General features: G+C 41.7%; 1 protein-coding gene and 1 long non-coding RNA gene across 7 annotated transcripts in view; one reads left to right on the plus strand and one right to left on the minus strand.

Annotated features, from left to right (window-relative positions):
* DCDC2C (doublecortin domain containing 2C) overlaps window positions 1-23,681 on the minus strand; it is a 59,514-nt gene that overhangs the window by 24,935 nt on the left and 10,898 nt on the right. For all 5 annotated transcript variants that reach the window (XR_014217586.1, XR_014217587.1, XM_082215560.1 and 2 more), the window contains exons 5-11: window positions 23,355-23,492; window positions 17,241-17,289; window positions 11,456-11,609; window positions 10,151-10,251; window positions 7,866-7,925; window positions 6,493-6,531; window positions 1,589-1,646 (exon numbers count right to left, since the gene is read on the minus strand). Coding sequence is in view for 3 of the 5 variants with exons in the window: in XM_082215560.1 (XP_082071686.1) it covers window positions 1,589-1,646; window positions 6,493-6,531; window positions 7,866-7,925; window positions 10,151-10,251; window positions 11,456-11,609; window positions 17,241-17,289; window positions 23,355-23,492 (599 nt within the window). In the remaining 2 variants the exon portion in view is untranslated. The remainder of the gene's footprint in view (window positions 1-1,588; window positions 1,647-6,492; window positions 6,532-7,865; window positions 7,926-10,150; window positions 10,252-11,455; window positions 11,610-17,240; window positions 17,290-23,354; window positions 23,493-23,681) is intronic.
* Window positions 15,042-18,730, plus strand: LOC309528333. 2 transcript variants are annotated; one of them, XR_014217673.1, is made up of 3 exons: window positions 15,042-15,414; window positions 15,920-16,037; window positions 18,658-18,730. It is a non-coding gene; the product is annotated as an uncharacterized lncRNA (long non-coding RNA). The 2 variants fall into 2 exon arrangements; XR_014217674.1 differs by lacking the exon at window positions 18,658-18,730 and adding an exon at window positions 17,659-17,728.

A 23,681-nucleotide genomic window follows, 5' to 3' on the forward strand; every position in this document is an offset into this window, starting at 1 on the left:
AGCCTGTTCTGGGGCTTCCCCCGCCCCAGCCCCACGCCTGGGGGGGAAAAATATTTTTTCCCCTTTATTTCCCCCCCAAAAAACTAGGTGCGCCCTATGGGCCTGTGCGCCCTATGGGGCGAAAAATACGGTACATTCCAAGGTACCGCATGCATTGGCGGAATCGTGTATAAGTGAAAAACTGAGCAAACATTCCATCCCACCTCTGCCCAGCTTTTAGTGATGTCTCATTGGTATCGTTATGATGTTTCTGGGTCACTTCCAGGTTTGGCGCGATACACGTATACACGATTGTGCACATACCAAATGCGTGTAAAAGGGGGGTTGCCTGTATATTCTAGGCATATTGATTTATCAGCCAAAAAATGAAGAGAGGAAAGGAAAGGAAAGGAAAATAACAGTGAGATTTAAGGCACAAGGCCACAGCCACGATCCACCAGCTACGGGGTTTTTTGATTTGGTGGAAGCCTTGCTAGTGCTAATTCAGCACAAAGGGAACCATGTTTTCAAGCTCCAAACACCAGCTGCAAATAGTTGTGCATGAAAATTCAGAGGCCAAATTTTAAGTCTCCTTCCTGATCAATGACAGTGAGAGTGTTGTTTTGAGGTTTCTAGCCTCGGCAGCTAAACATGTTGAGTATCACTAGTTTCAACAGCTGGTCTGACTTTCGAAAAAGACAACTTAGGGCCACACCACACAACTCACTTTTAGATGCACCTCTGTTTTGAAATACCCATGCAAACAATTAAAGAGTTAAAGTGACAAATGCATGTATGCTTATCAGGAAATCATGAATGGCTGTAGCTGTGCTGAGCATGCAATTCAATGGCAGATCTGGGTTTGCCTTTATGAGGCATCAAAAACTGCCCTAAGGACAGAGGTTAATAAATCATGAATGATGTGCAGAGTGTAAAAGTATTCACTTTCAAAACATTTCTGATGAAACTGACAGGCAGTGAATCTAGGGCAAACAATGGAGGGTGGTTTGGGTTGGTTAGTTTTTACACACACACACACACACACACACACACACACTCACCAGTGGAGCCTACTACCAAAGAATGTTGTGACAATCATTAGTACAGTGGTCCCTCGGGTTACAGACACTTCAGGTTACAGATGATTCAGGTTACAGACTCCGCTAATCCAAAAATAGTACCTCTGGTTAATAACTTTGCTTCAAGATGAGAACAGAAATTGTGTGGCAGCGGGAGGCCCCACTAGCTAAAGTGGTATCTCAGGTTAAGAACAGTTTCATGTTAAGAACCACAAGCATAATTTTCATATTAAGAAATAGTCAAATTCTGTAGATCATGGGGAGTAACCAAGAAAGGGGGACTAGCGGAACTACGTCTTGCTTGAAGAATTATGCTTAGCATATATCTGGTTGTCCAATGTCAGCAGAAAGAATGCTGAGCTCGGCAGAATTAGATCTAGCCAAGCATGGTAATTCTTACATTGTTGGTTTTCAAAAACACACACACAAAAGAAATACTGTAATCCCAGCATAATGGTACCATAGAATAGATTAGCCATGGAGTATATTTGCTATTTCTTATTTGTCTTGTAAATAAATTTATGACATACCTTTCTTCTTTGATCTGAAGAAGAATCCAAACATTTTTTTGAAAATGGCCTTTCTTTCCTGAAACAAAAATCAACATCAGTTAAGGTTCTAAAATACTCTAGACCATCAATACAGTATAATCATCAGTATGGAAAAGCAATATTAATTATACATGTGTGTGTGTGTGTGTGTGTGTGCAGAAAGGCTCATTCCTGCTGGAAGCAACTGCTGTGGGCCCAGCTGTTGGCTGGAGAGGGCGCTTCTGTTTCCTCTTGTTGCACTGACTGCTGGGGAACATGCCTGTCGGGGCTGCGGACGCCACTCCGAGGGGCTGGGGAGGGAGAATCTCTTCCTTCTGGTCCACTCCCTGATAAGGCCAGCAGTGGCGTGGCTTCGACAGCCAGTCAGGCAGGCTGGATTTCCTATTCTCCTTCCACATTTCTCAAGGAGAGGTGGCGTTTGGAAAAGACCGTCTTAACCGTCTACTCATGATAGAATGTTCCTCAAGATGCCTCCATAGGGAGTACTGCTCCAACCGGTGGTTTCAGAGGAAGAAACACGCAGATGTTGAAGTCATTCTGACAGAAAAGAAAGGCTGGGGGGGGCGTTGTGGAGAGCAGCAAAAGACCTACCCTCCAAACACCTTTGTACAGGAATACTCTGGTGAAGCACTCGAGCACAAAGAGTTCAAAGCCCGAGTGAAGGAGTATGCCCGAGGCAAGAAAATAATAATAATAATAATAATAATAATAATAATAATAATAATAATAATAATAAATTTTATTTATATCCCGCCCTCCCCAGCCGAAGCCGGGCTCAGGGCGGCTAACAACAATAAAACAGTACAAAAGTACAGCATAAACAACATTCTAAAATCATTCATTCTAAAATTAATTAATTCAAGCCACTGGCAACCATTGGGCCAGAGCTCCGCGAAGATTGCCGAGGGAGGGAGTCAGGCTGTGCCCTGGCCAAAGGCCTGGTGGAACAGCTCTGTCTTGCAGGCCCTGCGGAAGGATGTCAAGTCCCGCAGGGCCCTGGTCTCTTGTGACAGAGTGCTCCACCAGATCAGAGCCACGGCCGAAAAAGCCCTGGCTCTAGTTGAGGCCAGCCTAACTTCTCTTTGGCCTGGGACCTTCAAGATGTTTTTATTTGAAGACCGTAAGTTTCTCTGTGGGGCATACCAGGAGAGGCAGTCCCGTAGGTACGAGGGTCCTAGGCCGTATAGGGCTTTAAAGGTTAAAACCAGCACCTTAAACCTGATCCTGTACTCCACCGGGAGCCAGTGCAGCTGGTATAGCACCGGGTGAATGTGATCTCGCAGCGAAGACCCCGTAAGGAGTCTCGCTGCAGCATTCTGCACCCGCTGGAGTTTCTGGGTCAGTCTCAAGGGCAGCCCCACGTAGGGGGGTAATGATGAGGTAATAGATGCCACCCAGAAAGGAAACTGCTCTCCTTTTATGAACCACAGCTGTGAGCCAAACTGTGAGACGAAGAAATGGACAATGAACGGGCAGCTGTGGGTTGGCTTCTTCACCACAAAACTTGTTCCGTCAGGCTCAGAGCTAAACCTTTCGACTACCAGTTCCAGAGATACGGCAAAGAGGCGCAGAAGTGTTTCTGTGGCTCTGCCAACCGCCAGGGTTACCATTCCTGTGGTTTACGAGCCGCCTAAAGCTGTTGCTGGACCTTGCTATGGACTGCACTGGTCACTGTATTAAGAGCCAGGGAGGAATTCTTCTTGCAGACTAACCTCTGCAGGTTTTGCCTACTACTTCATCACAATCACCACAACTAATTGGCAGAGAAGGCATTGGAATAGAAAAGTCATTGGCTGCCCCCAACCTCCCGCTTTGCTGTCATGGGATATTCCCTTAAGGCAGCCTGTGGGGTGCTTCATGTCCAGATGCCAAACTCGGGGGCTGACGGTCCTTAGCACTCCCTCCCAGTGATCTTGTGGGCCACTCAGAGGTGATGCGTGTTGAGGAACAACCTTAAGCCTGGTCAGCCCTATTCAACCACCAAGCAGCAGTCAGGCGGCTGATTTCAGGATACACACTCAACGTCTACATCAAACCATCTGACATCTGTAACCAATTAATTCAATCATCTGATGATGTTTTGGTGAGGAAGCGGAACATATTCTGCACTTTGTACGGAATTTCTTTAGAATTCCACACAGCTCAAGCCATGACAATTGTTATCACGTGACAGAGTGAGGCAAGAGTAGCTGTTCTCTCTCTCTATACCATAGTATTATGTATATCAGCTGTGCTGAAAACTGCACAGCATGAGAATAGGACGGGCATGGATGCATAGATATTTAGAGGTGATAGATAGATGATAGATAAGATAGATAGATGATAGATAGATAGATAGATGATAGATAGATAGATAGATAGATAGATAGATATAGATATAGACAGATAGATAGATAGATATGGGCTAGCAGCCATTCATAAGGTACAGATTTTAAGTCCAACTTATTCAAATGTGATGAAAGGTGACAGACTGCACCACAGGGTAGAACAATCTAGCAATTCAAATCCCTATGAAATTTTAGTATATTTCATAGACACCAACATAATAATTGCCGTAATAAATCCACTTTTGTAATGTCTTAAACAAGGTGCACCTGCAGTTAAAAAATGGTAAGATTTATTATAGCACTGAGGCATTCTCTGCTAGAAAATGACAAATTGCTAATGTATGCTTGTTATGTAATAATTAAGACTCCGTTCTTCAAAGCCCAATGAATGGACTGATAAAAGGAAGTGAAGATTTGTTGAACGGGGGTGCAAGAGACTGATTCAGCTTTGGCTGCGTGAGAGAACTGACTTTTTTTGAACGTAGTAGCATTTAAAATATTGTGTGAGGCATCCTGAATTCCAGACAAACTAGTAACTTTTAAAATTAATGACATGTTTTGAGCTAACATGGGGGATAAATCCAGTAATCCTTTGGTCATGTGTACCAGAACTCCTACCCTAAAATATTTGGGAGCAGATATATCTGGACACACTGCTGAGTAACAACACATTTATCCACCTTTTATCAACCTTTCCTGACGTAAAGTCATCAGATATAATAAATACAGTTCTAATCATTTTCCATGGTTATAAAGCAAAGTATTCAGATAAAGCCCTAGGCTGCAGTCCTGCTACACACTGGCTAAATTCCATTTTTTTCCTCTGCATACTTACACTACTAAGGCTGCTATGCTATACACCAGGCATAGGCAATCTCAGCCCTCCAGATGTTTTGGGACTACAACTCCCATCATCCCTAGCTAACAGAACCCGTGGTCAGGGATGACGGGAGTTGTAGTCCCAAGACATCTGGAGAGCCGAATTTGCCTCTGCCTGCTGTACACATCTACTTAGGCACTGGAAACAAGCTACGTTGAACAGAGCTTATTTCTGAGTAGATAAGCATAGGATTCTACTATAAATCCCACTGTTTGCAAAGTTGCAGCCCTCGACCAAAAATCTTAACACTGAGGATTCTCCCCAATGCATTCCTGTTCGACAGCATTTAATACTTTTGGTTCGGTCAATATGAATCCTATTTTCAAGCGAAGTTCTAAAATACTTCAACCATAGCCACAAAACAGTATCAAGAAAGTAAGAAGAGATATTAACTTAAATATATTTTGTGAGCAATGCATAAGAAAGCCAATTAGAAAATCAATGCGTATTTGATTTTACAAAATTTCACTGGCGGCGAAAATACTTAATATACACTTTATTGGCAGTTTGGGCATTATTAATTAAAGAAAACTCTTTTGCTGGTAGTTGATTGCTAAAGAAATCAATAGCACTAAATTATTACTATAAATCTTTGCATATATTAAAACCCACAGCTTGTTTAATCTAATGTTAGCAGTTTATACTTCGCAAATCTGTACAGAGCAAATCTGTAACATATTTTACCAATATTGCCCACTGCTCTTCACTGTCTTTCAGCCAAGAACTCATGATTTTTCAACTTTAACAATGTGCTTAATTTTCTAAGTCTGATATTAATGTGGCGTGCCAGTATTTCCCTCTTCCTTCTCATCTCTTAGTATACTAACTAGTGTTGTCTCACATGACCAAGGTGGAAAGAAATGAACTGGATCCCATGTCCCCATGATCGGAACTCTGTTCAGGGATGCTGCCACTGGAGGAGGCAATTTCCACCAAACTTTTCTTCCCCCTGCAGCCCCACGAAACTCTTGTTCAGGAGGGTTGGAAAAACAGCGTGAGAGATGATATGGGAGGCCACAAGAGAAATGGGAAATTGAAGGACAACTCAGGCCCCATAGGAGCCAACTTCTAAGGGCTGTGGGGGCTTCAGCCCCTACAATAAAATATTTGAGGGGGTCGTGCCCCCACAAAGTTGATGGGTATGCCCATTGAAATGGTGTAGATGCACTGCATCATGTGACCAGTTATGTGGGGCGGGCTTACCTGGCCCCCCCCCATGATATTTTATTCAAGTTAGCACCCCTGTCAGGCCCCAAGCCAAGTCCAATATATAATACAGAGAAAGTCAGTGGCTTAGATAAATGGGAATACTGAGCTCAGTTCAGATCAGTGTAAGGAAGCTGTGCTCCTAAGCAATTTCTATCCCAAGTGCTTCCCCCAAGTCTGCATAAGTATTACAAATGACCAGACCACACTATAAGCACTTTCCTATTTTGTTATTATCTGAGCCTGAATAGATGGGAGAAATATATATTTTATATAAAGGGCTCCATCATTTCTGTATAGTAGGGGAGACATGAAAGATGGTCTTGTACCTCCTGAATTGATAAGCTAATTCACTTGAGCAAATGCTTGTTGTGAAGAAAGGGGTCACCCCAATTTCCCCTGCTCAGTACTTCAGCTCTTGCTGTTTCATAATTTTTATACACTGAAATATTTGGGTATTTAAAACAGACCTTTTTCTCAGGTTTCACGTCTTGATAATATTCTTCAGCCTACATGATAACAATCACAAGCAATCATTAATCCTTCATTCTACTGTTATCTAAACATATAACTAAAATGTACAATTTTGCTAAGCTATACAATATATACCAGATTATAAAAAGGGAAGAATGGTATAAAGAGGTGTGGGGTGTAGCTATTAATGATAAATTAACATGTGACATTAAGGTAAGGCAGGGAATATGCAGGAGAAATGATTCTGAGGAGATATGGAGGGTGTTTGTAGAATCTGTACTGTTAAAACAGAAAGGGGTCAAACCATCGCAAGAGGTGTTGAAATTTTGGGACGATGGATAGTTACAATGGAATGGTCTTGGTTTTGGGGTGCACATTTTTATTCTTATTTATTTATGATTATTAGTTTGTCAAAATGCAATAATTGTGTGTGTGTGTGTGTGTACAAATTTTTATTTTAATACAGGTTCTTTTTATGAACAAGCTTCTTAGCTACATCTGGAAAGTACTACTATTAAAGTACCACTTTTAAAAGTACTTTAATAATCGAAAGGTAACGGAGAATGAAGCAAAATTCTCAAAAAGTAAGTTATGCATATGCTTAAAATGGAACCTCCATGATAGTGAAAGAGAGGGACAGCACTAAATTGTGCCCCCCCCCAAAAAAAAAAAAAATCCAGCAGGTCTCTTACCATCTCAAATTCAGTTTCAAATTAACTGTAAAGTGCACTATAACAAAATGGGGCTCTTACCCTATTTGCCCTCTAACCATCTGAATGTTATGCTAGCAATGCTTATGGCCGGGACATCATGGCCTGGCAGTTACTTAAAATTAAGCAAAGGCTTAATATTTGTGTTTACACATTGTGTTTACAAACATATTACAAACAGGTAGTAAAGGACTCCAACAAAACCTAAATGTAGTTGCAGCCTGTCATAATGAGAATGGACATTATATCTTAGGAACTTTACACAATTCTGAGTGACAGCGACAGGAGCTCAGCCATTCCAGCTATATATGTACTTAGGGGTGGAGAAGTTTCATCTGATTATTAAAGTTGCATAAAGGAGAATTCCCTTATTTCATTCCCTGACATGAAAGCATACTTAGTAGTTACAAATGTTTTTATTGTCTACGTTAAATAATACAACTACACCTCTAAATAAAAGTATTGATCTCAGCAGGTCTGAACTAATGCAGTTTCCGGGGCTATACTAACCCATCTCAAATGCCACAATATGAATGGCTTTGGGTGTTAAGAAGTTAATTTGTTTGACTGATGTAAAAATCGGCAAGGAACACCCCAGGATCAAGATTCCATTTTAACTGTATAAAAAAGTTCTCAAATACTGCAAAAACAAAACTAACCTCTTCTTCTGTGCTCCAATTTGCATAAATGTCTTCATCGTGGACAACCTCAGCAGGAGCCTTGAGTATGATGCATTCCAATAAAGATTTGCATGAACACAAGAAAAGAAAAATGCTCTTATGTAATTTTATCACAAATCAGAAAAAAATCAAGCAATCGACTTGTTTCCCATGTCCCCACTCTTGAAAACAAACTAGTTATGTCTTACTGAAAGCTTGCCATCCTAAACTGGTGTTACAATATTAATGCTGGCTCCCTCGGCCTGTAAAGCGAGATGAGTGCGGCAACCTCAGAGTCGTCTGCGACTGGACTTAACTGTCCTTCACCTTTATTTTAATGTGACAGCCTGGAAATGGATAAAGTCCTCTCAAACAGTAAAGTGAACCTAAGGTCCCGTTTTTGCAAATGGTAAATGAGGTGGTAAACTTCTAACTAGACTGCTTCACTTAAGAGTACAGGTGAGAGTTCACAACTGAATGCTTCTTCTGCCCTGGACACAGTAAGTCAGCAGGGCTTTGGATGAGATGGTGGCTCCACAAAAGGCATCTTCCATCACCTGCTGTGTAATGGTGGGTCATAAGGAGTGCTTCATCCGTGGCATCATAAAATCTGCTTTGCCTTTTAGAAAAAGAGTAGAAGGACTGAGTATATGTGGGTTGGGGGTAAGTATACGTTTATACAGCAGGGATGTGAAACATCTTTTGAAGGGAATTCTACTTCCTTCCCTCTTGATGCACACACAAGTAACAAGTGCCATCTCCCAGTTTTGTTAAAAGGAAGGAATGACTTTTAAGGTAAAGGTAAAAGGTAAATGACCCCTGTATGGTTAAGTCCAGACAAAGGCGACTATGGGGTGCAGTGTTCATCTCACTTTTCAGGCCGAGGGAGCTGGCGTTTGTCCACAGACAGCTTTCCAGGTCATGTGGTGAGCATGACTAAACCGCTTCTGGTGCAGCGGGGCACCGTGACGGAAACAAGAGCACATGGAAACGCTGTCTACCTTCCTGCTGCAGCAGTACCTATTTATCTACTTGCACTGGTGTGCTTTCAAACTGCTAGGTTGGCAGAAGCTGGGACAGAGCAATGGGAGCTCACCCTGCTCTTCAGATTCAAACTGCCAACCTTCCGATCAGCAAGCCCAAGAGGCTCAGTGGTTTAGACCACAGCGCCACCAACGTCCCTTACTGACTTTAAAACCAGTATATCCACAGTGCAGATCTGTTTTGAGAAAGACAGTGAGTGAAGGGGGAAATACAGAAAGAGAAAAAAGGGACACAAACATTTATTTATTGTAAAATTAAAACTTCGCCTGACGTTTCAGGTTGGGGCTAAAGGTGCTTCCAGAATCTGGAAAGACTGAAAACAAATGGTTTAACAGAACAGGAAATAGTGGTCTACTTTTGGCAGAAAACAAAAACACACATTCAAATATCCAGAACTACAATCTAGCCAGATTTGAGCAATTCTGTCTTACCAATTGCAATAAGCTTTAAGTATATACGTAAGATTTCCATTGAAATTAACAGCTGAAATCTAATAGCTGAAATCTAAAGGGCACTTCTAAAGGGGACGCAGGTGGCGCTGTGGGTTAAACCACAGAGCCTAGGACTTGCCGATCAGAAGGTTGGCGTTTCGTATCCCCGTGACGGGGTGAGCTCCCGTTGCTCGGTCCCTGCTCCTGCCAACCTAGCAGTTCAAAAGCACAAAGTGCAAGTAGATAAATAGGTACCACTCCGGCAGGAAGGTAAACGGCATTTCCGTGCGCTGCTCTGGTTCGCCAGAAGCGGCTTAGTCATGCTGGCCACATGACCCAGAAGCTGTATGCCGGCTCCCTTGGCCAATAAAGCGAGATGAGCGCCGTAACCCCAGAGTTGGCCATGACTAGACCTAATGGTGAGGGGTCCCTTTACCTTTAAAGGGCACTTCTGCATATCACCAGGCCTATTCTATTCTTCATCCTTCACATTGCAGCCCCTTGCTCTACCCAAAACCCAACACTAGATGCTGGAGGACCCTTGAGAGATGAATTCAACATAGTAGATGGGGAAGCAGCCAGAAGGTAAAATTGCAGTCACCATCCTTTTGTGTATGCAGAACTGCTTTCTGCCCTTACACAGGGCAGTCTGCATCCATCCTAGTCAATGGGATTTAAATGCACTGAAATTTGCTGGATTGCGGCCAATCAATCATGCCCAATATTTGTTTCTATGCACAGGCAGATGGACGAGAGAAAGAGGTGTTATAATCAATTCATTCAGAAGGAAGAAATGTACTTTAAATCTACCTGGTCAACAGGTACTTCCACTTTCAAATTTTTATCTTCTTGTATTTGCTGAGCCTCTTTAATTTCTTCTGGGGGTGTACGAGCTTTATAGACCCCACGTCCTGAAAATAAACAGGATTAAAATATATCTGTATTAATCACTATCTACCCCACACTGTGAAAACTACCAGCATAAATAAATTATAACAATATTTAGGCGTAGCTAAAAAGCAATTACTTCTTTAAGGGCAATGTTTGTATACAATAAATATTTTCGAATAACAGCAGTCTGATAAATTTCATCATTTTGAAATGTTTTACTTCTGTATTAAGTAATAATAAAAAGGAGGCAGAAGATGATATGATGCGAAGTTGCAAGAGTCGTGTTATAAATAAGAGAGACATTAACAGTTACTACATACTGAGCTTTTATCTAGTAAAAGAATATGGAAATTATGCTGTAATTGTAAATTAAAAAACTTTTTCACTGAGAACATTGAAAAAGACCTGTAATGTCTGCAAATATGCATTGGTTTGCAATTGCTTCTTAATAAGCTTCTTCTTTTTTTAAGGCTTAGTTTCTCTTAGTTTCTCTGCTGCATGTTACACTGAATACAAGTATTTTGGCTTAAGCGACTATGTACAGTATTTTTCGCCCTATAGGGCGCACTGGCCCATAGGACGCACCTCGTTTTTTGAGGGGGAAATTAATAATAATAAAAATTATTCCCCCCCCCAGCCCACAGAACAGGCTGCTGCCCGCGAGCCTGCGGGAACTCCCGCCAGGCACACAAGGCTTGCGGACACCTGCCTGAAGCACGGGGCGTACTCCGGAGGGCACCCCATGTTTCGGGCTGCAGGCTGCTGCCTGCAAGCCTTGCAAGCCCGCAGGAACTCCACCCGGACATGCAAGGCTTGCGGACACCTGCGCGAATCAAGGGGTGTCCTCCGGAGGGCACCCCGTACTTCGGGCTGCAGGCTGCTGCCCGCAAGCCTTGAGAGCCCGCAGGAACTCCTGCGGGAACTCCCGCCGGGCTCGCAAGGCTTGCAGATAGGTTCCTGAAGCCTGGAGATTGAGAGGGGTCGGTGCGCACCGACGCCTCTCGCTCTCCAGGCTTCAGCAAAAGCCTGCATTCGCCCCATAGGACGCACACACATTTCCCCTTCATTTTTGGAGGGGAAAAAGTGTGTCCTATAGGGTGAAAAATACGGTACATTTTACAATCAGAGAAAGATAAGCATAATATGTAAACCAGGACATCAATACCAAATCTGCCTGCATTTAACTATGGGGTCTTAGGTACCAGATACAATATTTTGTGTTACCATCATCAGATGTCAGGTGCTTATTAGCCTCAGCATCACGACTTGCCTTCTTGGGTTCTGCGTAATAAACTGAAGACCTATCTCCTGCTCCTCGTTTTGATGGTGGTATGGCAGGCTGCATGCCGGCTCCCCGTTTTGCTCGTTCTGTAGGAGGCTAAAGGTAACACACTCAATAAACATCCAAAGAACATCTATTCCTTTAGATCTGCAGCAAACGACTACTCTACCAACATTGTTAAAAGATTCAGAAACTAATACAGTTCAGTATTCATGGGCAGCAAAATATCTCAAGCTGCCTCTGGTTATATGAGGTATTCCAGAAGGCAAATGCCCTTTCCCCAACACTGTTTTCCTTTTGGGTCGGGGGCTTGTTTCAACAGGTATGCGGCTTTCAGCAACATTGCATAGGCAACCTTCGGTGCTCCAACTGTTTTGGACTACAATTCCCATCATCCCTGACCACTGGTCCTGTTAGCTAGGGATCATGGCTAGCATAGATCCTGGAACCTACTGAGCACAAGTCCTTAGTGAGTTGCCTGGTACAGTTTTTCTTTCTCTTATAAACTAACATTTTATGGAACAATGGACTGATCCAGAAGCTGCTATGTGAAAATTCATAGCTTTGCAGCTGACGGAGACATTGTACTTCAGTGTTTGAAACTCCCATTGTTCTAGGCACATTTTGCGACAAGGAATTTTGCCCATAACCTAGGTTTAAGGTGCCATTTAGCTCCTAGCTTTCATATCTCAGTTTCTAACACTGCTTCAAACAAAGCACAGTTGTTATACAAACCTACAGTGGTACCTTGGGTTACAGATGCTTCAGGTTACAGACTCCACTAACCCAGAAATAGTACCTTGGGTTAAGAACTTTGCTTCAGGATGAGAACAGAAATCGTGCAGCGGCAGTGCAGCGGCAGCAGGAGGCCCCGTTAGCTAAAGTGGTGCTTCAGGTTAAAAACGGACCTCCAGAACGAATTAAGTTCTTAACCCAAGGTACCACTGTACTGCAATAATCTCAACACATTTTAAAATTATCAATCAGTCAATCAACCATTTTATTTGTATGCTGCCTATCCAAAGTTAAGACCGTGCTCAAGATGGCTTACAACACATTTAACATATGCATAATGACAAGCATAACAAAAGTAGCCATAAACAATTCAAAACATCAAAAAGTACACAACGCTTGTATGAGATACCAAAGTTGTACAAGACAGCAAAGAAAAGTAGCTTTTCAAGGGCCAAGTGACTGGGGTATTCAGCAAGCCTACATGAAGGAAAGTGTCAGCCTATTCTGAAAATCAATCTCTCTATTGCCATAACAAAGTGGAAGGCGAACCAGAAGACATTTGGCTGTTTTCCCAAGTGAATCTCATCATTTGAGTGGGAGCCTACATACTTCATCATACAGCACACATTTAATCTGAGCATTTATTAAAATGGAAGACTGGCTAACATTTGAACTCTAGCGCAGCCTCTTCATGATCTTGACTGATGACAGGGAATGTTTCACATTTATTGTGAGATACAGCCCTGTCCCTGGAATTACTAATCTGAAATGTCAGCTCTGAAGCAAACATTATTCTCTGGACTTTACGTATCTGGCATAAAGCATTAAACTGCTGGGTTTTATTGGTTAAGTTCCTATGATATAGCTCTCTTCCCCAACTAACCGAAATGGAAGCTCCCCTTAATGTTATTTTTTTTCACCTGCTACAGTTTCTCTTTAGTACTTATGTTATGTATGTATGTATGTATGTATGTATATGTGTTTGTGTACAAAGAAACACACACATATACTTATACTGAGAGAGGCAGGCAGGCAGGCAAGTGTTCAAATTAGGTCTAGTATTTAATGTAAAAATGCATGCATTCAATAAATCAACAAAAGTGCTAAAATATATGCAAACACCACTATTTGCATTTTTATTACAGGTTTTAATATTAACAGGGACATTTTGCAGCATCAGAAGACATGTAAACAAATTATTCCCTGTTGCTGTTTCCTAAAGCCTTTTTTTAACTGCTGTTTTATTACTCTTCCACTAGCTTCATGACTCTAATACCTATTACAAAACTGAAATAAGCAGGTAAACAAATTAGATTTCGATTCGCAAAGACAACGTGCTGCATTTATGTTACCCTCTTCTCAACCTCACAGGCATACAATTCAAAGAATGCATGAGAGCCCAATACCACTTTATGCAACTACCAACACATTACAATCCAAAGCCAGGAGTCGCCGAGTGAGTCTATAACAGATTCACTGCCTGTGAGCTGAATGATATCTGTCTCTTACATATGCCTGGGATTTGCTTAGGCTTGGCTACCTGCACTGGCATGAGGGAGGGTACAGTAGTATCAGTGCTGTGGCACATAATACATCACACCATGCGGAGAGAGAAAATTAAAGGGCCCCCTGATACACAATATAAATCACCACCATCTTTATTACATAGTTTGGAAATTCTTCTCATGACTCAACTTCAAGACAGAAGATAAATTTACTTGTAAGAGATCTTTTGCATTAAACACACACACATACAACCTTAACACATTTATTGTGGCATGAACTACGACCGACATATTCTGCAACATGAGCTACAGCCTGCTTTATCCATTGCAAAACCTGATGAAGATCTCTATAATTTTCACGATCTGTGACAATGTGGGCCACATTCCAATGGTGAGCAGGGCGAAACAAAATGAATCCTTAAAAAAAGAAAAATGCACACACACACACACAGAGCACATTTCCAGCTCTTTCTCCACTATAGCACATGTCTGCAGGTGGCTACAAAGATCTCTCTGCCAGAGGAATTTTCTCTCCAGATCTTAGCACTATGTTCCCACCACTCTCATTCTAGCGCTTATCTCTCTTATCTTAGTGCTGTGCTGTGGTGCTTAGTGCTAAGATCAGTGATAACATTATTACTTTGCCAGCTCTTTAAGGGCTTGTTTTCAATCTAATGATTAAAACATGGTAGATGCACCAAATGATCCATTAGTCATGGCAAGATGACTAATGGTAAAAGCCATAAAATGACCCCCCCCCAAAAAAAAAGCCATAAAATCACATGGGATGATTAATAGGTGGGTGAGGCTCTGGGACAGGCCTGGCAGAGCAGCTTGAAGGATGTGGCTGGCTGGATTAGGCCTGCAGGCCAGAAGTTCCCCACTGCTGCTATGAATTTAATTAAATAACTTTTAAAACCTAATACGTTACTATCCATCTTAAGCCCATATGATAAGAGGGCTATATATCTGAACACACAAACAAGCAAACAAGTTGTAACTCTTTACTTCCTTTCCAAGAAAATGACAAAGTGTTATATTACTACATTATGTTACTATTTTAGTTAAATGTTGCTTTTTGGTGAAAAGCAGTATACAAAGTTTAAAACAAAATGTGAAAACAAGGAAATATTGGGTGAGAAGACCTATAACAAGCCTTCCTTTCAGTCAATAAAAAGAAATTTGATAAGGATGTCTTTTATAGGACAAATAGGGTTTCACATGCAAGTCTGACCCAACGAAGCAAGCAAACCTATATACTGTATCAAGTCAAAAATAAGCCCCACTGAAGTTAGCAGGGCTTGATCCAAGGTATGTGGATACAGGATTGCAACTACCGACTGTTTAGTCATAGCATTTTCAGAATGAGGTGGGTGTTTTTGCTTTGGTGGCTGTGAAAACATATCCCAAATAGAAGACTACAGGTGTATGATTGACTGCTAAGGGCTGACCGCTGGCTAGTGCCTTTATGACATCACTAGAACCAAATACCCTCATCACTCTGAAGGCACTTTAAAAGTGAGGCTTTTGAACGCCAGGCAATACGAATGGCAAATGTGATTCACTGTGCAGAGAGCTTTAGGCAGCTAAAGACCAAGCACTCATTAAGTATTCACTGTACAGTTAAGTTACAGTCCAATGGTATCCAGGTCTACTCAGAAGTAAGTTCACATTTTATGGGGATTCCTCCCAGTTAAGTGGCAGTCTGGACTTTGGTTCAGAGTTGGCATTGGAGAAAAGAGGATTTGCCTTTAACAGCTGTACAGGCAGGCAGAAATTCAACAGGTTAAGCCTCTTCTGGTATAGAAATGCAATTAGGGGAAAGCTTTACCATGACTGTACCCTCTCTAATTTTGTGTGAGACACCATGCCTCCCACCAGCAGCCATTCTGAGTTATTCCCCCCCCCCGCCATTTTGTGACTGGAGCCCACAGCAGTCTCTCAAAACTCAGAATGTGCTCGCTGGTCCAAAAAGTTGGTGACCCCCTAGTCTAGTGGCTGAGCATGATTAGGACTGAGAAAAAATACCTCGTGCAAACTCAGTTCAACCCAAAACTTAGTGGCTTTAGGCAACTCACATTCTTTAATAAAAGTTGCTTCTTTTTACTGTTTGCAGTCTCACATTAAGAACATTTCTTCTTCATGTTTTACTTCTTCTTATTACAGATAATTCCAAACTCAGGTAATTCTGATAACTATAAGATTCACCCACATGGGGAAAAAAATGGCCTAAAGCCTATAATAATATAAAGAACAAGACTATAGTGTTCAAACACAATTGAAGGTATTTTAAATAGATTTTTTCCTTCTTATTTGTGTATTAGCTATTAAAAGGAGACAATTTTGAAATAAAGTATTATTGTAGCGCAAAGAAATTTTGCAGGGAAACAGACTGTGATAAATGTATTGCAAATCACACATTACAAGGAAAACGAAACAACAAGGTGGGAAGGCAGACCCCCACCACCACGTGCCAGTAGAGTATGCATAAGCCAGCTCTGCCCCTGTCCCACCCCTTTTCTGGCCACTTCCAGGTTGTGGTGATGTGCATTTGAATGGTTGCACACATATTGGACGACCGTGAAATGGTCATTGCCTTTCTTGCTAATGGCAATGGATAGGATTCAAAGAGGTAACGTATTTTTCCATCTATACGACGCCCCCATGCATAAGACACCCTCTATTTTTGGGGACTCTGATTAAAAAAATGGGGGGAAGATACTATCCGTGTATAAGACGAGCTCAGATTTTGAACATTTAAAAAAGCATAGTCTTATACACGGAAAAGGATGGTACTTTAACCACACTTAACAGTTTAAGCATGCCCTAGGATTTTTGATTCCACGTATACACATACAGACACACACACACACACACACACACACACACACCTACCTTTGAAGATGAGATCTCTGGCATATCACAATCTGCTGTTCAAAGCTATCTAAGTAATGAACGCAGTTGGAACTGTGGCCGGGGAGGCAGGAGGCAATATCTCCTTCACAGCACAGACTGAGCCATGCAGTTCATTGGATCCCAACTACAGTGGTACCTCGGGTTACAAACACCTTGGGTTACAAACACTTTGGGTTACAGATTCTGCTAACCCGGAAGCAGTACCTTGGGTTAAGAACTTTACCTCAGGACGAGAACAGAAATCGTGTGGTGGCCCCATTAGCTAAAGTGGTACCTCAGGTTAAGAATGGTTTCAGGTTAAGAATGGACCTCCGGAATGAATTAAGTTCGTAACCAGAGGTACCACTGTATCGTAATTCACACACATTGTCCACGCAGAGCTCCATGTAGACTGCAGAACCTTGCAAATCCTTGAAGTTGGGCCAGAGATTGAAATCCATTTGGATGTGCCCAACTTGAATTCATCCGAAACTTGTCCGTTCGACAGTGAGCAGCTGTTGATTCAGCGTTTTTAAATGCGAGGAGAGGAGAGAATATAAGAATGTTTAAAAGCCATTATAGATAATCTTACCTTTTTCGCAGGGGGTCTTTCTAGAGGTCCAGGTGTGTTAGAATAATACCTAAAAATATAAAGTGTAATTTACTTAATGTGAATATTTATAAGTGTAAAGCTCAATATTGTTAGTACAACCACCTTGTTTTAAAATGCCGTTATCCTGAAAGGTAGTACAAACTTAAGTATTGCCCATATGGATTCTGACTCTATTCAGCCCTAGCCAGCATGACCAATGGTCAGGGATGATGGGAGCTGTAGATCAACAGCATCTGAAGAATCACAGGTTAGCCATCCCTAGTCTACATGATAATGGCAGGTCTATCTCAGGCAATAACCAATTGCCCACAGACAAACTAGGACATATTGCTTGGTTTGAAGTTTTGCACTGGTCTGAAAACAGTCAATATACCGGTAGTTCTCTGTATTGGTCCAGGATGGTGGACCAATAAGGTGGGCTGCCCCTAAAGACTCAGGAATCAAGTGAATTCAAAACTCTGCAGGCTGTAAGCACCTGCAGCTCACTCACTCTTAGTGATAACAACTAAGGAACTATTGCACAGTCTCTAACACTCCTGGTTCAAATCCTTTGGTGCTTGGTGCTTAACTTAGATAGTGATGAGTAGTTATGGGCAGAAGCTTCCTTCCTACAACTTCCCCTAGGCATGTTCTTTCTGCTTAGAAAACTGTTTATCGATATCTGGAAGCATGTAAATGCTTCCACCGTCATTTATTCTTCTAAGTGGCACCAACATCCAGTTGGCTTCTTGAAGTTACAAATGTCACTGAATTCTCAATGGATGTATACTACTTTTTTAAGGGTGCAAACATTTTGCTTCTGAAGGGAGTGATTACTAGAGACCGTGCCAGGTAATGTTTAGACACTTCTTAGGCAGCAGCAATTAAAAAAACAAAAAACAAAACCATCTTCTAACATTTTCTTTATTCCTGAAACTGAACACAAAAGAAGGGGTGCAATAATTTAGGGCAGGCAACCATGGTTTCTGGCTTCAAACTGATAGACCAGTGAGACAAATGTCTGTGCAGATAGGTACAGCATTACAATTTATTTATCATATGCAGTGCCAAAAGCAGGGAGTGACTACACACAGTCAGCCTATGTATTCTGTGCCTTAAATTTTGTGAATTCTGCGAGAAAGGACCCCAGATTCTGCAGTTGAAATAAACTGTGCAAATTAAGAATATTTCATACCATCTATTGATCAGGCATAATTGATTTTATATCCATGATTCTTTTTTTTTTTAATAAAAAAAATGGGGCAGGGAAGCTGGGAAACAGGAAAAAGGAAGGTTGAAGGAAGACATATTCAAAAGCTTCTCTATAAAGTATGTATGCTATATATTTTTAAACATGAAAACAAATTTACTCAGGATATTGGAATAGATAACAGACCAAACTTTCTGTCTAATGCAGCAAACCTGTGGTTGTAAAGAAGGAATACTGCTCTATTTTATAAGAGAAAGAGAAAGCTGTTGACCTCTATGTCAGAAGCATTTGCTAAGTGAAGCAGATCTGCTGTCAATAATTCTGCCATAAGTTTTAAACAAAATAAAAATTAAAATGCAGCTCTTATTATATTTACAGAAACAAGGCTACTGCCTGCCTGGATCCTGTACTGTCGCTCACTACTGCAGTTTCTAGGAAGAATTTACACTCAGCTGAAGCAATAAGCTTAATTGGTGGGACAGACTGCCTTTCTATTTATAACCATGGCTGAAAATAGTAAGGCTGTAATCTGCATAACTGTGCAACTCGGCCCCTTTGTAGCTTTCTACAAAGTCCAGAGCTGATGCACAAAAGTTGCGCCCCCACAAAAAAAAACAAGAAACAAAACAAAAACAAAAACACACTGGGCATAACCCTGAGTACAAAATGAATGAATAACCATTACAGTGGACGCTCGGGTTGCGAATGTGATCCGTGCGGGATGCACGTTCACAACCCGCAGCATTCGCAACCCGCAGCATTCGCAACCCGCAGCATTCGCAACCCGCAGCGGTGCATCTGTGCACGCGTGGGTTGCGATTTGGCGCTCATGCGCAAAGCACGATTTAGCGCTTCTGTGCATGCGCAACCGCCAAAACCTGGAAGTAACCCATTCCAGTACTACGGGTTTTGGCGCATCCGTAACCCGAAAAAATGCAACCTGAAGCGTCTGTAACCTGAGGTATGACTGTATTTAAGTAGAGAGCGAGAGAATGTGAATAACTTTTACAAAGAAGGATCTAAGTCATGGCCTATATCAAGATAAGGAGGCTTAATGAAAGTGTGGGCAGAGCTCCAAGAAGTCAGTCACCTGATGTCTCTCAGCTAAAGGAATCTGATAGAGAGTGACTGGGGCAAAAAAAAAAAAAAGCATTCTAACAAGATGGTCTGACTGACCTTCAGGAATGGACCTTCAGGATTTAGCTCTTGAGCTAAATCAGAGCAAATGGAAATACATTAAAGAATGCTCTATGACAAGTGTTTCCTGAAAACGAGCTGCCCTCAACCATAACCTCATAAGCAAAGAGATGAAGGCATTTAGGTTGGGGAACAAACACTAAGAATGTCTGTTTTATTTTACACAAGCCTAATTGGATCAGTATGAAAGCTGGGGGGGAAACCTGAACCACAGACCAAGAAAACTCTCCCAACATTGTGGGAGAGTTATTGACATATGATGCAAGGATGCCTAATCGCTTCAAAACCAGCTTCAGACACAGAAAGTAAACTGTGGTGAGATAACAAACGTTACTGTGGGATGGAATAAAAACAATGGGAAAATACTTGGCCATCTGAACTACGGTAATTCAAGTCAACATGGCTAGATAACAGTTGCTCAGGGGCAAAAGAGCAAAGAGCTCCCACCAGGTGCCATCTACATGTGCTGAATCAAAGGTGGACTGTTCCAGGTGCTCTGCTTACGCCATGCTGGTACTCAAGATGACCCCATCCTTAATTGGTAGTAAGCTGTAGCATGGAGCTCATACACAGCTTGCTTTGATCTCCACTAATTGGCCTGCTTGGATGGTACCCTTATCTGTGGGCCTGGGAGTTTGGGCACAGAGAGGAGAAACATTGGCAATGTTTGGGCATTTGCCACCTGTTTTCCCATGTGACAAATGCTATTCCATTGTATAATGAATGTATGCATCTTAGCTTGGGTGCGGACAGTCCATCTCTGGACTAAGCCATCTCTTGCTGTGGAGTCCGTCCCACAGGTGCTCTTCAATAAAAGCACCAGAAGTGGTCACTCTGGCGTTTTAGACTTTTTCCTTGGTTCTTCTGCGAAATCAAACTCCTGTGAGCCCTCTGACTCTGCAGGGCGCAACACTATAGACACTATGGCATAGAGGCTTCTAGAACATGCCTCCAGTGTGCCTGCAAAGGATGCTGGCCAGGTTGAAAGAAGCCTACAAATCTCTTCCACATTTCTGTTGACTTAGGTCAGGCATCCCCACACTAGGCCCGCCAGCTGTTTTGGGACTACAACTCCCACCATCCCTAGCTAACAGGACCAGTGGTGGAATTGGAATTGTAGTCCCAAAACATCTAGAGGGCCAAGTTAGGGGATGCCTGACTTAGGTGGTACTTTCATAAGCAGAGGCTGAATGGTCATCTGTTATGGATGCTTTAGTTGAGATTACTGCACTGCAGCGAGTTGGACTCAACAACCCTTGGGATCCCCTTTCCAACTGTTCTGTGAATCCTATGTTCCTCAAGCAAGTTCACTCAGAGAGGCGGCCAGGCCAGAGCAGTGAACACAAGAGTTGTGCTATGCTTTCAACACATCCAGCTCCCTTTCTGTGTCCTGTCAGAGCAAAAGCTCTGAAAAGGGGGGAGGAGCAGCCGCAATGGCTCAGACTCACTGCTTGATTCTTCCACAAAGGGGGAAAAAGGAGGGTAGCACTGAAAAGAAAACAGAGAAGAAGAGATCCTAACAGCTGCTGGCTAGTAGACAAATCCTCTGAAATGAATCCAATGTTCTCCAATTCTTTCACAAAATAGTATCTCTTGTGCTGCGCTGACTGCAAGATCAAGTTCCCTCTAGTTTTCTGGGTTTGTTTTGCACCCCCTACCCTGTTACTTTGATGGTAGTTAGTGGTTTCCACTAACTATGCTCAGTTTAAAAACTTTTAACAGTTTAAAAACTTCTTGCCGGAAAAATAAAAAGGGGGAGGAATCAAACCATGATGCACTTTATTCACTGAAGATTTGCACTGAAGTAGATCTATAATTTACTCCTCATCGATTTTACTACCATGCAGGATCTATCACCTCTATGATATAAATCAGGCTTCCTCAGCCTCGGCCCTCCAGATGTTTTTGGCCTACAACTCCCATGATCCCTAGCTAGCAGGACCAGTGGTCAGGGATGATAGGAATTGTAGTCTCAAAACATCTGGAGGCCAAGGTTGAGGAAGCCTGATATAAACAGTAAAATGTAAGTTCTCTGTAAGAACAAGCCAGCTTCAGAACCACAGAGGTTAGTGGTAAACCACAGAGGTTAGTGGTAAAACCACGATCCTGGGTTTGAATGCAATGACTAAATTTAAATGCACCCAAAGCTGCCAAAGTGCTCCTACTAGGAGAGTGTACACACTATGCCTTTAAAGCACATTCAAAGCACATTCTCTCTCAAAGAATTCTGGGCATTGTAGTTTTCTCTTCACAGTTACAATTCCCAGAAATCCTTAACAGACTACAGTGGCTGGATTCGTGTGTGTGTGTTTTTTACGAGTGGATGCAAGGAGTGCAGGAAAATCAGTGGTAGGGCGGAAGCCCAACCAGTGTGTGCAGTGCTAAGACATGGTTTAGCATGAAATGTAAACATATCCATAAATGGGCTAAGGATTTGGGTTATAATATTCAGTTAGAGTCATGGGGAAAGTTATGGAACGAAGGAATTCAATTTATTGCCTGTAGTGCTTTAAAAGAAAAGGTTATGATAATGATGCATAGATGGTATATAACACCAACTAAACTTGCTAAAAGGTATAAGACTAGAAATAAGGAAATGTAAAGAAATGGATGGAAATTTCTATCATATCTGGTGGACATGCAGTAAAGTAAAACTTACTGGGAAATGATATATAATGAGTTAAAGAAAATTTACTAAAGTACATTTGTTAAAAAAACACACAACTAGAAGCATTTTTATTGGGTATAGTAGGTAAAGAAATCCCCCAAAAAAGATCAGAAATTATTTATATATGCAACAATGGCAACAAGGATTCTTTTAGCCCAAAAATGGAAGCAGCAGGAATTACCAACAATAGAAGAGGGGCAGATAAAGATGGTAGAAAATGCAGAACTGGCGGAACTGACCGGGAAAATCCAAAACCAGCACGAACAAGCCTTCCAAAAGGATTGAAGTAAATTTGTACAATATTTGAAGGAAATTTGTAAACAATTAACAACAGTTAGGGAATTAGGGAAACCATTAGACGGGAGGGAGGGAAGTCGATTAGCTCATATGAGTAAAAACATATGTGAATAACAAGGGTGCATTTAAATGTTATGAAATGGAAATGGAAAATTAATAAAAATAAAAATAAAATAAATAAATAAATAAATACCACTGGTGCAAAATAGAAGTGCTATGAACCAATCATTTGAGGCAATGGAATTGCTGTGGGCTCAAGCTGCTGCTTTCAATATATGTAAACCTTTCCAAACCATTTCATATTTCCTGTGCTTCTCAACTATTATGAAGTCACTTGTCCTATAGCGTTTGCCCTTTCCCATGAAAAGAAACCCCCAAAAATGTTTAGCACTTAAATCCCAAGTGACATGAATATGAAAGTGAATCTATCGAATGCCTAAGAAAACAAGAGTTCGTCCTGTCCCTAAAAACTCCCTACAATAAAGAAAACAACATTCTAAGATGGTTTCACAGGACTCAGGTGCTTAATGTTTACAGATTTCAACAGAATTTGGAACAATTTAGCAACAATTTAGCAACACTAACTTCTACTAAAAGGGCTGAAATCCAAATTAGCAAAATACTTATACTAAACCCAGCAAAGGGGGGGCGGGGTTTGGGGGGTGACAGGAGGTATAATGTCAGTTTTTAACATCCCAGCAATGTAACATCAATTAAGTTAAATTATTAATATTCTGCTCACCGCCGAATATCTTCTGGAACTCTAGGATGCTGCCAGTACGGCAAAGGCTGAAATTTTTCTTTGCCGCATGCAACGTAGAAATGGTTATGTTCTAGCTCATCAGACCCATGTACAGACTGGCCATTTAATGTAAACAGCCTGTAAGAAATGAATATTGAAAAAGTAAGTATATTATACCTATCAACAGAATACAGTCCCTCCAGTGTGCATAATTATCAGCTCCACTAGCAGCGTGTTTAATTATAACTTTGGAAAAACCAAGAAAATCGGTTCCATTTTTCTGAAGCAATTTTCAAAGACTACCAGGGCATAGCCAAGGGGGAGGCA

The sequence above is a fragment of the Podarcis vaucheri genome (genome assembly GCF_965113315.1).
Source record: "Podarcis vaucheri genome assembly, chromosome: 3".
Classification (NCBI taxonomy): Eukaryota; Metazoa; Chordata; class Lepidosauria; order Squamata; family Lacertidae; genus Podarcis; species Podarcis vaucheri.